This window comes from Rhinatrema bivittatum, chromosome 18, assembly GCF_901001135.1.
Source record: "Rhinatrema bivittatum chromosome 18, aRhiBiv1.1, whole genome shotgun sequence".
NCBI lineage: Eukaryota > Metazoa > Chordata > Amphibia > Gymnophiona > Rhinatrematidae > Rhinatrema > Rhinatrema bivittatum.
This window is the reverse complement of record NC_042632.1, coordinates 12,091,590-12,109,050: the sequence shown is the minus strand read 5'-3', so window position 1 is coordinate 12,109,050 and position 17,461 is coordinate 12,091,590. Positions and strand designations below refer to the sequence as shown.

General features: G+C 45.8%; 1 protein-coding gene across 1 annotated transcript in view; it reads right to left on the bottom strand.

Moving 5' to 3' along the window:
* Window positions 1-17,461, bottom strand: part of NPM1 (nucleophosmin 1) — an 83,770-nt gene that overhangs the window by 41,134 nt on the left and 25,175 nt on the right. Inside the window, exons 5-7 of the mRNA XM_029583629.1 lie at window positions 17,284-17,393; window positions 7,374-7,441; window positions 1,071-1,137 (exon numbers count right to left, since the gene is read on the bottom strand). Of these exons, the coding sequence (XP_029439489.1) occupies window positions 1,071-1,137; window positions 7,374-7,441; window positions 17,284-17,393 (245 nt within the window). The remainder of the gene's footprint in view (window positions 1-1,070; window positions 1,138-7,373; window positions 7,442-17,283; window positions 17,394-17,461) is intronic.

The following is a 17,461-nucleotide window of genomic DNA, read 5'->3' as shown; positions in this document are numbered from 1 at the left end:
TTTACTACTGATTTAATCTCTGGATGAGCGTGAAGTCAGGAAATATAACCAAGCTCCAAACAGTTTGAGAGATGGGAATGCCATAACCATCGGAGTATAAAAGAGTCAGGGCACTGGATAATGGATAGCTGCTCAAAATTAGTTCAGTTTATTGGACATTTAGCATTTTTGAGATAACCAAAGCAAAGCACAAATTTTAAACAGTGAAACTAGGTCAAAGGTTTTTTCCCATGAAGAAACAAATGGAATGAAAAATTGTTTGTCAATGTAAACTTGGTTATTTATGCTGAGACATGCAAATATTTTACAGAGAGGGTACAAGTAAATATGGAATAGGGCTGCGAATATGCAGAGCCCTGAGGAACTCCAGTGGCCACAGGCTGCAAATTTGACAAAGCACTGCCTAGCCTCTTTATGAAACCCATTTGATAGAGGATTAAACCACTTAAAAATCACACCTGATAAACCAAATGCATTAAGCCTAGCTAAAAGGATCTTATGGTCAACTGTGCTGAACACGGCTGATATATCTAGTAGTACTATTTCATAAATAAAGCAGAGTTGCTTACCTGTAACAGGTATTCTCCAAGGACAGCAGGATGTTAAGTCCTCACACGAGTGTGACAGCAGATGGATCCCCAGAGAAAACTCATGTCAACATTTCTAGAACTATATCTTGCCACACTCAGCATGCCCAGTATGCCCCACACCACATGCCCTCACCCACGTGTGACTACCATCCTGCTTATCCTCTGAGAATACCACTATCAAATTCTTGTATAATGGTATCAAGGCTTGATAACAAAAGAATTACCTTATTCAATCTTCATTACCCAAGTGTAAAGTTTCAAAGAGGTGAGGGGCAAAGGTTCTAATTTAGTAAGAACATCTCCACACACTATGGGAAACAGGGACATCAGAGCCCACATTTCATTCTCTGCTCTGGAGAGCAGATAAAAATTAAGTTCATATCTAATGCGACAGAAGTTTGAGATAACCAACATCTTTCCCTCTACAAAGAGAAACCACTCAAAGGCTCAGCTAATCAGATAGTAAAATTAGTGACTAACTTTTTTCACGGGCGTGTCTTCATCCTCTTCATCCTCATCATCTTCCTCATCATCATCAAAATCATCTCTACAACAAAGGGCCCATGTTAACAGCTATTGGTGTCTGTGCCATTTTTTCAGAGAAGCAAAAGCAGTTACCCACAGCATTTTAAAAATCTGTTTTAACAGTTTGCTGAAATGTATTTTTATTGGGGTTTCGGGGCAGCAGGGAAGACAGGTTTGGTCCAATTTCCAGCTTAATTAGAACTTACTCCAGCTGGGCTTATGACAAGAGCCCTCATTCACATTTATCCAAGGTTCTTCCCCCACCCCCCTAGCCCTTATTTATTATTTTATCCTTTACAGCAACGGATTGGGAACATCGGAACGGTGCGATGAGCAAGGAGACCAGAGGAAGTCTTACCGAAATCCCTCAGTCTCTGAAGGGGAATTTTTTTTTTTTTTTTTAACTCACCTGGGCTCAGCACTTACCAGCTGAATACAGAGACAGCCAAATCCCTCTGCGGGGGCAGAGGGATTTGGCTGTCACCGCCATGGCTCAGCTTCTTGCACTCGCTGACTTTCAGCTGCTTCAGCAGCAAAGTCCACGCTGGGAACCAGCTACCGGACCAAGGCACACCTCTGAGGGATCTCAGAAATCCCCTTAGGAATTCTCAACTAGGGAGGGACCTTTAGGAGAGCGGGGCTCAATCTTTCTCCAATTTAAAGGTAACATTTCTTCTTCTATACAGCAATCCTGAAAGGGAAAGCACATCCACATTTGTTAGGAAACGGAGAGATACTAAAGGGCTGAGGTCACTACAGGGGTACATCTAAGGTTATGTCAGCTTTGAAACTGGACTCAATCTCCATCTGCTCATTGGTCCCGAGTCCATCTGGCTACACGCTAGGAAAAAGAAGCTGTTCTCGCCGAGAGGTGCACCAAATCAAAACGGGCATCCACAAAGTACATAACCCCTGGTTCCAGTTGTAAAGAGTCCTCATCAGAATTATCCTGTACCTCCTGGGCAAGGCGGAGACCATACCATGCCACAATATTGCAGGAAGCACAGATTCTATTTTCCAATTTTGAGCATCAAGAGCAATTCAACCCCAATAGTGGTCCTCAAATTACTGAGCGGACAGGCATCTACACTGATAAAAGTGGAGTTTCCTCATACTCCTAAGTATCCAAAGGATAGAGCTCTAGCCAGCTAGCAGCCATCCTTAAAATTTGCTTCAGGCGTTACCCACTCCAAACCAATTAAATCCTTCATGATTTGGTGTAGAGGAAAAAAAACCTAGATGACTTCTGAATGCTGAGAATTATAGGGTCCTCAGACATGAAGGCTCTTCCTTATTGTCCTCCCCAGTATTCAGCTTAAGCAGGAACTGCGTAATTAGGGAGGACAGTTCCTCTTTACGAAAGAGGCACAGAATTAGAGTGACTCTTTCAGGGCAGCATATACCCTCCTCAAAGTCCTCATCACAATCCCGCTGTGGGGCCTTAAACTCATCCAAGGAATCTGGTGAAGAGCCCCTCTCTGAAAACCTTACTCTGGCCCTTTTTCTGTCCTGCCTAGCAGAACCACCAGAGGACTTTGGAAGGGCTGAAGACACACCTGGAGTATCCTGACAAAAATAGGCTTACAAGTTTTGAAAAATTCTTTGGAAATCTCTGCACAATACAGAGAGGAGCCTCAAAAAATTGGAGCAGGAGCTGTGCTAATTTCTACTGCTAATCCAATATGCTGCTCCAGGCTGAGGGGAGGCAACCCAAGATCTCACTGATCCCATGGTTGCAAAGTGGTCTCCAGGCCTGCTTTTGAGATCTGAGGGCTCCCAAACAGCTGCAGCCCATCCTTGATCTCAGCCCTAGACCCTCCCATGGACAGAAAGTTATGGCTCCAGAGATCACCTCGAGCCAAACTTACACAGCACAGCCTCGCACCTCTGCCTGCCTTCCAAAGGCTGCAGGCTGCACAAAGATTGTTTTTTCTCCTATGCTCTACAGCAGGTGCCATCTTGCTGACCATAATTCTTTAAGGGAAAACATGGTCCCAAGAGAACTTTAGTACTGAGGGAATTCTGCGCTACTGCGGAGCAAAGAATTTGCGCAGAATTCCCCTTCCATGCAGAATTTAGTTTTTGCGCAGACTTTCAGAGAAAGGCCCTGTGAGCACGTGGAGTCTGTCCTGCTCATGGCGAAGATCAGGCCCAGGGCACCAGCTGGCCGCAAGCGGAGTCTGTCCCACTCATGGTGAAGATCAAACCAGAGGATCAACTGGCCACGAGCAGTGCGGCAAAGATCAGCAGGCCTAGCAACAGAGAAGGCCCAGTGGAAGAGGCAAGAAAGCTCTTGAGCCTTTGTGAGGCAGTGTGCTTGTGAGGGTGCCTGTGTGAGTATGAGAGATTTGGATCCTTTGTGTGAGGGACTGTGTATATGAGAGAGAGGTGTAGCCTATGTGAGGGTGTGTGTGCGCGCAATAGAGAGGATGCTTGTGTGAGGGTGTGAGGACAGAGGGAGCCGGGGGGGGGGGGGGGGGGGTTTGAGAGTGGGACAGAGAACCTATGTGAGAGTATATGCATGTGAGAAAGAGGAAGCCTGTGAGAGGGGTGTGTCAGAGGTACAAAGGGAGCCTGTGAGAGGGTGTGTGTGTGTGTGTGAGACAGGAAGAGCCTGTGTGAAAGGATGTGTTTATGAGAGGGAAGCCTGAATGAGAAAGGGGTCAAACTGGGCATGGAGGTGGAAATAGGACTTGAGCGTGGAGCAGGAGTGGAGATAGGGGAGAGCAGAGGAAGGGGTCTAAAAGGGCAGAGTGAAAGGTCTGGTCAGGGGAGTAGGGAGGGAGGTGGAAGGGACACCCTTACAGTGTACTTCTAGAGGAATTCTGCTCAAAATATTTAAAAAAAACTCTGCACCTTTGAGTAATAACTTTTCTGTACTGCATTTTAAATAATTTAAAATAACCCAATTCACTTCGGGTTTTAATAGACAGGCCGACACAGAACGGTGCAAGCCCCCGTTTGGCCACACGTTTTAGACACGCTATTACCACCCCTTATACTGTAAGGGGAAACAGCGTGTGAAAAACGTGCTGCCAACCACCCTGAAACTAATAGAGCTCATCACATGCAAATGCATGTTGATGAGCCTATTAGTTATTACCTCGGAAGCCATACATTTAACTCAAATTAATGCCTGCCCAAGGGCAGGCGTTAACCATAGAAAGCACTGGAAAAGTGTACAGAAAAGCAGAAAAACTGCTTTTCTGTACACCCTCCAACTTAATATCATAGCGATATTAAGTCGGAGGCACCAAAAATAAAAAAAATAAATATGTTCGCCAGTCGGCGGGTTCGAACAGACACTCAATTTTGCCAGCATTTGTTTTCCGAACCCATGGTTGTCGGCGAATTTGAAAACAGATGCCAGTAAAATTAAGCGTCAGCTGTCAGACCCACTGACAGCCACTGCCTCTATTAGTGTGGGCCCTAATTTAAATACAAAATCACACGCCCAGGAGGTATGCCTGGGCATGCGTCAGGAGAGTGGCGCTCGCCTTGGAGCGCTGGCTCTCCCACACATTTTATTGCATCAGCCTGAGAGTATGCAGAATTTTGTAGAATTTTAAACGTGCGCAGAATTCTGACAGGAGTAAAACTTCCAATTTTGCAGTTTACCTGAAGTCTCAGCAGCACAAATCGCTACTGTTGCATCAGTTACTAGAGCAGCAAGGAACAGTTTTCACTTTCCTGCAGCCACTGCCTAGAACAGTGGCCACCCAAATCAGAGAGAAGGAAGAGGGAGCACATACTCCAAGGAAAGATGGGAAGGAATCTGCTCTTGCCCCTCTGTGCAGGCCATAGGTGCAGAATCCCCTCAATAGGAGGGAGGAAGCTCTAGGCTTCTAGAGCCACTCATTACTCCTAAGGACTGTTCAACTGAGGTAGTGAAAAATTCACCTCAGGAGCCCTGCAAGCATCTATCCAATCCAGCCTACTGGGCCAAAGTTCATAGCACAGGATGCTTGCCTACCGGCTGGTGTCGGCACAGATACTTATAAGGCATAACAACACAAGTTGATCTGGCTCCATCTGCTGGACTGTGAGCATACCACCATTGGCTGGATTGGCCTGACTGGATGAGGTGGTAAAGTGCAGTTTCTTACCTGAAACAGGTGTTCTAGGATAGCAGGATGTTAGTCCTCACAGAAGGGTGACATCAGATGGAGCCCAGCAGGGAAAACGTTTGTCAGTTTCTAGAAGATTTGACTGGCACACTGAGAATGCCCAGCATGCCACTATCAGCGTGTCCACACGAGGTCTCGTAGTATAGCAAAGTATGAGCAAAAAAAAAAAATAATAAAACATAGGAAAAAACCAACTCCACAGGGTGGTGGGCAGGTTTCCTGAGGATGAACATCCTGCTGTCCTAGAACACCTGTTAAGGATAAGCAACTGCGCTTTCTCCTAGGACAAGCAGGATGTTAGTCCTCAGATTGGAGAAAGCAAATGTTACTTACCTGGAACAGTTGTTCTCACAGAACAGCAGGATGTTAGTCCTCACATATGGGTGACATCATCAGGATGGAGCCCAATCACGGAAAACTTGTCAAAGTTTCCAGAACTTTGACATGCCCAGCATGCCACCAACCCTGCAGCCAGCAGGGGTCCCCCTTCAGTCTTATTTAAAAGCTACAAGCAGTGATGAAAAGCTGTCCTGTTATGTTACAGGTAAGCAACATTTGCTTTCTCACAGGACAAGGATGGTAGTCCTCACATATGGGTGGAGCTGAGGATGTCCGAACATGCACCAAATGTACCCAAAGGTGTGCAACAGGCACAACGGGTGGAATTTGGTAGAGGGCATCCTGAACCCCACCGGGCAGGCGGAAGGGTGTAGATACGTCACGTTGTAAATAGGTTACGAAGGACAGACTGGCCGAAGATGGAATCTTGTCTTCCGGCTTTGTCCAAGCAATAGTGGGCTGCAAAGGTGTGGAGAGAACTCCAGGTAGCAGCCCTGCAAATGTCAGGAAGCTGCACCAATCGTATATTGACAAAGATCTTTCCTACAAGAACCATATATCAAACAAAATCAAAGAAGGATATCACAAACTATTAACCTTAAGACGTCTGAAACCATTTCTTAACCCTGACTTCAAAACTGTACTACAGCTACTCATATTCTCAACCATCGACTACTGCAACTCCCATCTGAACGGAATACCATACATCAAACCTCTCCAGATTCTGCAAAACCCAGCAGCCAGAATTCTGACTGGAACTAAGAGGAATGATCACATAACGCCAATACTGATTTCACTACACTGGCTTCCAATTAAATCCCGAATTGAACACAAATCCATGACCATCATACACAAATTACTACACAACGAACATCAAGGTCAAACATAACTCCCCAGAATCCCCAAAGACTTAAGTTCAAACAGGCCGTTTAACAGTCATCCCCTCCCCCCCCATCAGATATACTCACTTGACAGCAACCAGAGAAAGAGCATTTTCCATCGCCTGCCCTAAAATATGGAACTCACTCCCAAAAGATTTGAGAACCCAACCTAAACTCAAAACATTCAAAAAGGATCTAAAAACATGGCTGTTTTACAAAGTCTACATTGACAATCAAGTATCACAACATACAAACACCCAACAGAATTACCAACCGAAACCACGCAAAAACAAGACATCAACCAACACCCAAGCAAACCCTTCTCATTCAAAAATGATTTTATGTCTATAAAAAGAATAACTTTACGTTTAACTAATTTCCTCTCCTTTGTAACCCTCCTTTCCCCACTCTTTCCTTTCACCCCCCCCCCCTCCGTAGCACTTCCACCCCCCCAACCCCTCTAATCCTTACCCACTCCGATCCCCTTTATCCGCTCATTTTCGAATATAATATGTATCCTGTTATACCCTTAATTCGCATATGTTAAGACACTACCTTTTGAATCTTGTAAACCATTGTGATGGCTTCACCGAATGATGGTATATAAAACTCAACAAATAAGCACAAAACCTAGGAATAATCTGGCTGTGAGAGGCAAGAGATCAGAAAATAGTTTACCAAAACAGCAAATGAGTGATTAGTGAGTCAGCAGAAACACCAATAGTGCTATATCAAGTACCAAGAGAAGAAAGTGCTATAGATTAAAACAAAAATGAGAATGGTAGATAAGCTGGCCAAGCAAGAGCAAGTCCAGGAACTGAAGACAAGACCACAGGATTTAGAAATTGTCCTCAGATGCTATTATAGACATTCTTAAAACCTGAAGCAAATATGGCATGAGAAATACTCACTCATCCTCTTCATCAAAATCATCATCTTCCTCATCTTCTTCATCGTCTTCCTCCAGCTTTGCTTTTTTCTAAGAAAAAATTTTAAACAGCTCAGGAAACCATTTTGCTTCCCAAGTCACTGCTCAAGCCATCCAAATGCAAGTATGCAAGCTCAGGAATGAGATATGAATCTTATAAGTGCTATCAATAGAAAGAAGGATGCAGGCCTGTTGACACCAAGAAGTAAGATGAATGGGACCATGGCAGTAGAGAGGCGCAACCAGAAATACCACTAAAAATGTTACTGGAGACAAATAGCAGAAATTTGTGTCACCTCTATGAAGCAGTGGCTGGGATCTGAATTCTGAGGCCTATTGTTCCCTCTGTAGAGATGGCAAAAACAAGTTTGCTTACGGTAAACAGTGTTCTCACATACAGTAGGATGAATTTTCCTTGACACGTGGGGTGATGTCATCTGACAGCACAAAACGGACCCATATCCAACTCAGAGCTTTTGCTTGTATGCATTGCCTTGTGAGCTCCTCAGTTGATACTAAAGCTAGATCTAGCTGTACAGTTGATTCTCCAGGGTACTGGGTGGAAATTAAGCATAGCTAATTCATCCAACTGTCTAAGACTATCATTTATAGTAAACAAACTTGTTTTCTCCGTCAATAAAACCTCAGTTTGATACTAAACCTCAGTTGATACTAAAGCTAGATCTAGCTCTACAGTTGATTCTCCAGGGTACTGGGTGGAAATTAAGCATAGCTAATTCATCCAGCTGTCTAAGACTATCATTTATAGTAAACAAACTTGTTTTCTCCGTCAATAAGCAGGGCTGAATTAGCCATGACATGTGGGGAAGTCCCAAGATGAGGATTTCAGTGAAGCACTTACTGGAGAGTAAACTACCGGCAACAGGTTACACCAAAGCTGTTTGTACAACCTATCCAGAAGACTGTACAGACAGTCGTGGAATATATAGGTGATCAAGCTACAGCTTTAAGGATGACTATGGCACTACTCTCAGGAGAGCAACAAAAATATATATGGTTCTGACGATGAGCCTTGACAGTCTATAAAGACCAGTGAATGCACGCAGTGTACAACAGCCCACTAGCCAGCTGGACAAGGAATGAACAGTTACTGTTACCCACAGACCAACTGGTTCATAGAACACAGACATTCTGAGAGGCCTGGCAATGTAAGAACTGTGCTCCAGTAATGTGGCACAGCCCTCAGAACACATGGCATGATTTTGGTGAACAAACCACTTGAAGTTCAAGATGAGTGTGGGGCACCCTTCTGTTGTGAAAGAACTGCATTTACTTATTCATCTAGTCAAAGAGATTGCAATTAGGACCACCACCTTCTAGGTAAGATACTTCAAGAGGCATAAAACAGGTCTATACCTATCTTTCACCTACAAGTTGCAATGCTTCTTCACAGAGGCTAGTGCCTTACTGCTGTCATGGCTTGCTGCTTCCAAGTATAGGAAAGCTTGTTATGGAAGTTTTACTGGCACTTAACCGTCAATTTCAAGATCCTTGATGGATCAGGTGAAGAGTACGCCTGGTACCTGGATGATGATATCTTCTGTCTAAATCTGTACTCCTCTTTGGGGTACAGCCTCCTCCTCAAATAGAATTCCTGGACCTATGAATAGTGAAAGAGGGAAATTACAGAGCACTCAACTGTCACTTTCAGTGAGGGAACGTTCATAAAGTAGAGCTTTCCTCTGAAGTAAGGTGTGAGTGCGATTCAGTGGAATCGGAAGGAGGATCAACTACATTGACATGAGGAACACACCCTGAGTGAATCATGCTATAATGAAGAAAAATCATCCCAAGCCTAAGAACTTTCTGAAGGATTCTTGTGGGCATTCAGTTGTGGAAAATGCAGACAGTAAGTATGCTCCCATGTTAGCCAAATAGCCAGAGTAAATCTGTATTCACTCTGTAGGATGGAACCAATTACACTGGTAAACAAATTTCTGGGAACATTTTGTTTCCTCCACAACCTTCGGTGAAGGTAGATTTTAACAAGCTGAACACAAATATGCATTATGTCCATCACATACCGTTTGCCAGAAAAGTATGACCTACATTAAGCATTGTTACTTGTCTGTAGCAGCATAAGCTATAATGGCAATGTTGGCACCAGAAAAGAAAACAATGTTTTGCCACAGATTTTCGTTTGTAATCACTGTCCGACGCTTTGCCATGAGTGTCCAACAATAGTCACCCAGCATGGAGGGGTTCCACTTGCCTTGATACAGTTTCTCCATTTTGACAATGTCTTGATGAAACATTTCACCATGCTCGTCACTCACAGCACCAAGTCCAAGTGGGAATGAAAAAAGTGTATCTTCAATGACATGTTGCACTTCATCAATTTGTATGCCTGAAGCAGATTTTCAACTTGTTCGACAGTCTGCTGCCTTTACAGCTGCCTAAAAAGTTAAGACATTCTTGAAGACTGTCCATGCAACATGTTCTATACCTTGCAGACCCAAGTGGCTGTCCATCACAGCTCGGATTTGTGGGCCAACGTCATCATGGAAACAAGTTGGAATCTTGCAGCCGAGCTGGGGCTTGCCTGAGCAAGTTCTGGCACGATCAGGCAGAGTTTCTTGGTGTATTTTTTAAAAAGCTAATCTGTTACGTGTTACGTTGCTTATGGCCGTCAAAAATATGATGAATTTTAAAAATCATAAAAACTACCTGTCCAGCAAGAAATTTATGTACGCGAGATTGTTTTAAAATTTCAAAATTATTGTAACAAAATTGACCATTTCTCAAAAACCTTACGTGATGTACAAATTTCAAAGTAATATCTGTGATCAGCATCAAAAAATCTATTTGGAGCACCAAAAAGCCTGAAGGAAAAAAAAAACTTTGTTTACCAGTGTTATTTCAGCCTTGACATTTTTCAACAGAAAAAGGACTAAGGATGAGGGCCCAAAAGAGTGGCCCATTTTAGGTTAGAAGACCCTGCAAAGGTAATCCACTAATGAGTCAGACTCTGGGAAGGTCTATTCCGTGGAAGGCGGCTTTGCAACGAAGAGCTCATACCTAAACTGCTGAGAATCTTGGCCGAGAGTCTCAGACCCACTGCCTCCTTACTTCATAGACTATCAGTTTGGATCAACTATCCCATTCTTTGTATAAGATGGGAGAATACTGCTAGTGCAAACAAATAGTTCATAGCTCCAAGAGATTTATATGGAAAAACAGTATTCCATAATAGACTATGGTCCTTGAACATAAGTAACCAGCAGCGACACCAATACAGAAGAAAATAGAACTGGGGCGTAATCCCCAGACCAACAGGTTTAATCATGCATGAAGGGACATGCTCACCATCAAGGTATTAATAAGCGAAAAGTAACAGAATTCAGTGAGCAGATGAAGAGCTCTCAGGTTTAGGGGCATAAGGATTCTACAAGCCCTGCTGCCATATGGCTCAAAAATATTGACTCAAGCAATTATCTGATGGAAAGAAAAGTATCTTCCTTCACCAAAGCTATCCAATGTCCAGAAGTGTTAACTTAAGAACTGAGGACTGAGTTTAAGGTCTAGACATCAGCCGTTCGCCTAGGCATGAGCAGATATACATTCTCCCAAGTTGTAAGTATGCTACCAGCACTGCCAAAAAGTTAGTGAAGACTTTCAGGCAGCAGCCTGTGTGTTTCTGATCATCCATCCACCTCTGCCCTGAAAAACATGTCATATGGAATGACGGACGGAAGAGTAGAATCTTGGTCAGCCACGGGAGAACCAAGGCGTCGACCCCTTCTGCTCTGTGTTCCCCAACTGCAACTGGAAAAGCGGGAGGGCCTTTGTGTTCCTCTGAGTTGCCATCAAGTCCAGATGGGGGAAGCCCCACCTACGAATGAGGGCCATCACTTCCTCGGATAGTTCCCACTCCCTGGGATCGATCTGTTGTCGACTCAAGTAATCCGCCTGCATGTTGTCCGTGCCTGCGATGTGTGATGCTGCCAGAATGGCAAGATGATTTTCCGCCCAGTCCATGAGCCGTGCCGCCTCTGCGGCTACAGGGTGACTTTTGGTGCCGCCCTGACGGTTGATGGAGGCCACCGTCGCATTGTCTGACAGCACCCGTACCTCACGTTTGCATACAATCGGTAGAAAAAGCTGTAGCGCCAGATGGACTGCCTTCGTGTCCAGGCGATTGATAGACCACTGCAACTCCTCCGTCGACCAGTTTCCTTGGACCGCCTGTGATTGGCAGACCGCTGAGGAACTTAGAGATCCACTCCACGACGCAGGTGCTCTGGAATCAGCCACCAGCCAAGACTGGATCTTGCGGATTCTATGAGCGGCAATGGAATCTGAAACTGCTCCGAATTCGGATCCCATCGAGAAAGTAATGCACTCTGCAACGGTCTCACATGAGAAAACACCCAAGGGACCAACTCCAGAGTGGATGCCATGGAACCAAGGACCTGCAAGTAGTCCCAAACCGTGGGGATCGGAAGCGACAACAGGCAGATTTGTTGCGTCAACTTGGTGATCCTGTCTGTTTGGAGGAATACCTTCTCCACTCAGGTATCAAATCAGGCTCCCAAGAAGTCCAACACCTGAGACAGAAGAAGGTTGGTTTTCACCTGATTGACTACCCATCCCAGCAACTCCAGGAGACCCACATCTCTGCTGACTGCTGCCTTGCACAACTCCTTCGACTTCACCTGAATGAGCCAGTCCTCCAGATAAGGGTGAACTAGCACATCCTCCCTCCAAAGGGCTGCTGCCACTACCACCATCACCTTGGTGAATGTACGAGTTGCTGTCGCGAGCCCGAACAGCAGAGCACAAAACTGGAAATGGTTACAGAGAATCTTGAAGTGAAGAAACCTCAGATGATCCTTGCGAATGGCTACGTGCAAGTATGCCTCGGTCAAGTCCAGGTAAGCCAAGAACTCGCCGCTGCAGACCACCGCTATGACTGAGCTATGACTGGAAAGTGTTCTAAACATCAAAATCACAGAACATATAGAAAGACGGTTTAATGGAACAAAGTCAGCATGGCTTTAGCCAGGGCAAGTCTTGCCTCACAAATCTGCTTCACTTTTTTGAAGGAGTTAATAAACATGTGGATAAAGGTGAACCGGTAGATATAGTATACTTGGATTTTCAGAAGGCGTTTGACAAAGTTCCTCATGAGAGGCTTCTAGGAAAAGTAAAAAGTCATGGGATAGGTGGCGATGTCCTTTCATGGATTGCAAACTGGCTAAAAGACAGGAAACAGAGAGTAGGATTAAATGGGCAATTTTCTCAGTGGAAGGGAGTGGACAGTGGAGTGCCTCAGGGATCTGTATTGGGACCCTTACTGTTCAATATATTTATAAATGATCTGGAAAGAAAGACGACGAGTGAGATAATCAAATTTGCAGATGACACAAAATTGTTCAGAGTAGTTAAATCACAAGCAGATTGTGATAAATTGCAGGAAGACCTTGTGAGACTGGAAAATTGGGCATCCAAATGGCAGATGAAATTTAATGTGGATAAGTGCAAGGTGATGCATATAGGGAAAAATAACCCATGCTATAATTACACGATGTTGGGTTCCATATTAGGTGCTACAACCCAAGAAAGAGATCTAGGTGTCATAGTGGATAACACATTGAAATCGTCGGTTCAGTGTGCTGCGGCAGTCAAAAAAGCAAACAGAATGTTGGGAATTATTAGAAAAGGAATGATGAATAAAATGGAAAATGTCATAATGCCTCTGTATCGCTCCATGGTGAGACTGCACCTTGAATACTGTGTACAATTCTGGTCGCCGCATCTCAAAAAAGATATAATTGCGATGGAGAAGGTACAGAGAAGGGCTACCAAAATGATAAGGGGAATGGAACAACTCCCCTATGAGGAAAGACTAAAGAGGTTAGGACTTTTCAGCTTGGAGAAGAGACGACTGAGGGGGGATATGATAGAGGTGTTTAAAATCATGAGAGGTCTAGAACGGGTAGATGTGAATCGGTTATTTACTCTTTCGGATAGTAGAAAGACTAGGGGACACTCCATGAAGTTAGCATGGGGCACATTTAAAACTAATCGGAGAAAGTTCTTTTTTACTCAACGCACAATTAAACTCTGGAATTTGTTGCCAGAGAATGTGGTTCGTGCAGTTAGTATAGCTGTGTTTAAAAAAGGATTGGATAAGTTCTTGGAGGAGAAGTCCATTACCTGCTATTAAGTTCACTTAGAGAATAGCCACTGCCATTAGCAATGGTTACATGGAATAGACTTAGTTTTTGGGTACTTGCCAGGTTCTTATGGCCTGGATTGGCCACTGTTGGAAACAGGATGCTGGGCTTGATGGACCCTTGGTCTGACCCAGTATGGCATTTTCTTATGTTCTTATGTTCTTAGGGTCTCCATCCTGAAACGTGGAATCTTGAGGGCCCTGTTTAACTTTCCAAGGTTAAGGATCAGCCAGAAGGATCCCTCCTTCTTGAGGACGATGAAGTAGATGGAATACTGTCCTTTCATGCATGCCGTCTGGGGGACGGGTTCAATGGCCCCCAGACTCAGGAGCCGGTCAAGAGTGACACACAAACCGTCCTTTGGCGTGAGAACCGCAAGGGGACACAAGAAACAGGTCTCGGATGGGCCAAGCAAATTCCAATACATAACAGTGTTTGATGACATGGAGGACCCATTGGTCGGAGGTTATCTTGACCCATTCCTTGTAAAATCCGGACAGCCGTCCTCCCACTCTGGGAACAGAGGAATGGGCCGACCGCATCTCACTGAGCTGACTTGGTCCCAAGGGAAGCAGAACCGGCACAGTCTCTAGCGGGCCATCGACCTCGAAAGAAATGAGACCAGGGCTGAGCCCTACCGGCAGATTGCCGCTGAGACGCCCCAGGGGTCCTATTCTGCCGGAATCTTCTTTGGACCTGAAACAGAGTGCGGGCCATAGGAAATCCTCTGGAGGGCCTCGGCCTATCCTCCAGAAGACTATGAACCTTCTTTTCACCCAGCGACTTGATCAACTGCTCCAAATCCTCTCCAAAAAGCAACTTTCCCTTGAAAGGTAAAGAGCTCAACTGGGCCTTAGAGACATCAGCCGACCAGTTGCGTAGCCAAAGAAGTCTCCTGGATGAGACCGCCGATGCCATGGTCCTGGAAGAAGTCTGCAGATCATATAAAGCATCCGCCCCCATATGCGACCGCTGCCTCCAGGCGCTCTGCCTGAACCGATTCCTGAGGCGGAAGCTCCTGGGAAGTTAACTGTTGCACCCAACGTAAACTAACCCGGAGCATAAAGCTACTGCAGACGGCCGCCCGAATGCCCAGGGGGGAAACCTCAAAAATCCTCTTTAGAAGAACCTCCAACTTTGTCTTTGAGATCCTTCAGGGCCGCCGCCCCGGCAACCGGGATCGTAGTCCTCTGTGACTGCTGACACAGAAGCATCACCTTGGGGAACCTCAAGAGCTCTCAAGATCTCCTCGGGCAATGGGTACAACTTTTCCATCGCTCACCCCACTCGGAGGCCTGCATCTGCAACATCCCACTCCCGAGTCATCAACTGTTGGAGCATGGGATGAAGAGGAAAAGTCCTGGAGGAGCCCCGCAACCCATCAAGAACCGGGTCCACGGAACCCTGTAGAAGTGCTTCTTGAGGAAGGTCCACTCAGAGCTCCGCCAAGACCCACGGAATAAACGGGTCCAATTCCTCCTTGTGAAACAGGCGGACCACCTTAGGATCATCGCCTTGCCAAGGTCCTCATCCAGGTCCCCCCCAGGGAGGAGTGGAGGCGCCAGGGACGCATCCGCCTGGCCCACTCCGTCAGATACAGAGGCTCCAGCCCCAGGAAAGCAATAGCCTCAAAGCTTCTTTACATGTAGAGATCCCTGGGGGTCCTGAGACCTAGGAACTTTACTTGGGCGTCCCTCAGGTCACCCTTGCACAGTAGCTCCCTCTTCTGGTGTGCCTGAGTGGCAAGAAATGCTTTGTGCATAAGGAGCACAAAGTCCAGCAAAAAAGCCTTAGGCCCCCCCCCCCCCCCCCCCCCCCCCGGTGGCAGTGGGCTGCCGGGGACTGGAGAAAGGTCGGGAGTTCCCCTACCCCTAATGCTCTTGCCTGTGCCGTAGCAAAAGTCTCCAAGATGGCCGCCGTTCCCGCACTCAGCAGGAAAGGATCGGCCTGACTGCCCCAATTAGCCTGCCTCTTCCACGACCCAGGCAACAAATCCGAGGTGCCTTCCCCGCCATGAAGGCACCGAACACAGACCTGTGTGGGAGAGCAGAGAATCGGACTCCCCGCAGGTGGTACAGCGAGACTGTCGCGGCATGACTGGTGTGGGGGAGAGGTAGCGAGAAAAGAAAATGGCGCGAGCACCGCAGCTGAAGCCGAAAGCGTGCGCCCCGCTGGCCGAGCGCTCCCACAGTAAAACACTACTCCTACTCCCGGTCTGGCCGCTCTGTTCCTACCTCCCCCCCCTTTTTTTTTTCAGAAGCTGCTGAACCACCAGAAGGCTTTTTTTTTGCTTCGAGCCGACCAGGACAGAGGGAGGGACCAGACTACCGTATCACCCCTGGTGTCTTACCAAAGTGGAGCCACGCAGGATCATAAACCCCAGCTCCAGAACTGCCTGCTACCAGGAGAGATGTCTCCCTGGGACCTGCCTACCCCCCTGGGAGGCTGGATCCACTGCTCTGCAAAGATCTCGGGAAACTGCTCTTTCGGGTGGGAGGGGGGGGTTGTGTAAAACTTTACTCTTCCTCACTTTTTTTAAGATTAGCCTACACCTCAATAAAAAGATGCAGACCGCAGGTTTTACACCACTTCTATCTGCTGGAGACAAACACTGAGGAGATGCAGGTAGCACATCAGGTTAAGAGGGGTGCCTTACAAGTTTTTCTGTGTCTCCATCTGCTGGAAGGGAGGCAAAACCCAGTCTGGACTGATCCAGGTACGTACAGGGAATATTCATTGAGGGACATTACCATACCAGACTACAGAGATTAATTCATGTTGGTAAAATTTTATTTTATTTTTTGGAGAACAGAAAAGTGCTGTTGTAGATGATGCAGTGCAGCAAGGCAAAAAAAAAATAAGGATTTTGAAAAAGAACTGGAAAGTGAGTGCACATCTGAGCTATGCTTGGACAAAAAATGACCAAGGAGGCTTCTGAGGTATTACCTACCCAGGAACTCCAGCATATGCTCAGTGGAGAGAAGAGTCCGTTCAGTGATATCAGATGATATCACCCATAGATTATGGTTAGTTCTGCCTTTGACAAAAAAGTGAGGAGCTCACAAGGCTACACCTGCGAGGGAACTCCTCACATGCTCAGGGCAAAAGCTCTATGAGAGAAAAGAGAAGGGTCCATTTGGCCTTGTCAGATGACATCCACATGACTAATTCAGGCCTGCTTGTCAATGGAGAATATGCAGACCAGTGTAGCAAGCTCCTACTTTAATGCATTTTGATTTGAACTTTTTAGCCAGGAGATTGTGAAAAGTTACAAGGGTATGAAGACATAAGAATTTGTACATTTTTGTTTTATTCTGCCTATCCCACCGATAGTCTTTCATATTATGTATTAGCCCCCCTTGCTCTGCCAAACACACAAGACTTATGCTCGAGTTTCTTGCCCATTACAGCACACTTCCATGGGGAGGACGTGCAACTGCTACAATAGCAGTGACCCACACACTGGCTATAGAATAGCATGGCTCAGAAAATGAAATATTTTGCCCTTTTCCAAATATTATTCAGACAAGCTGTCCAGGAAAGGGAAGAAACCATTTAAAAATCAATTTTCAACCACCTAGCACCTTTGGGGTCTAATGAAACCAAATTTTTATGCACAGCCAGATAATGGAGCTGAATCTTACAGCTTCCAAGGTTAAAGCAGTCTCAAAATAAAACTGCCATGAAACTTACCGGGGATTTAGCAGCTAGTCCAGGGGCTGCTCTCTTCACAACAGTTTTGGACGTCTTCACATCTTCCTTCTCCTCTTCATCCTCCGAAGACTCTAGGTCTTCCTCTAATGCTAACAATGTAAAGACATCTTATTTAATGCATATAAGAATACAACTACTAGGAATGGCCCTATGACCC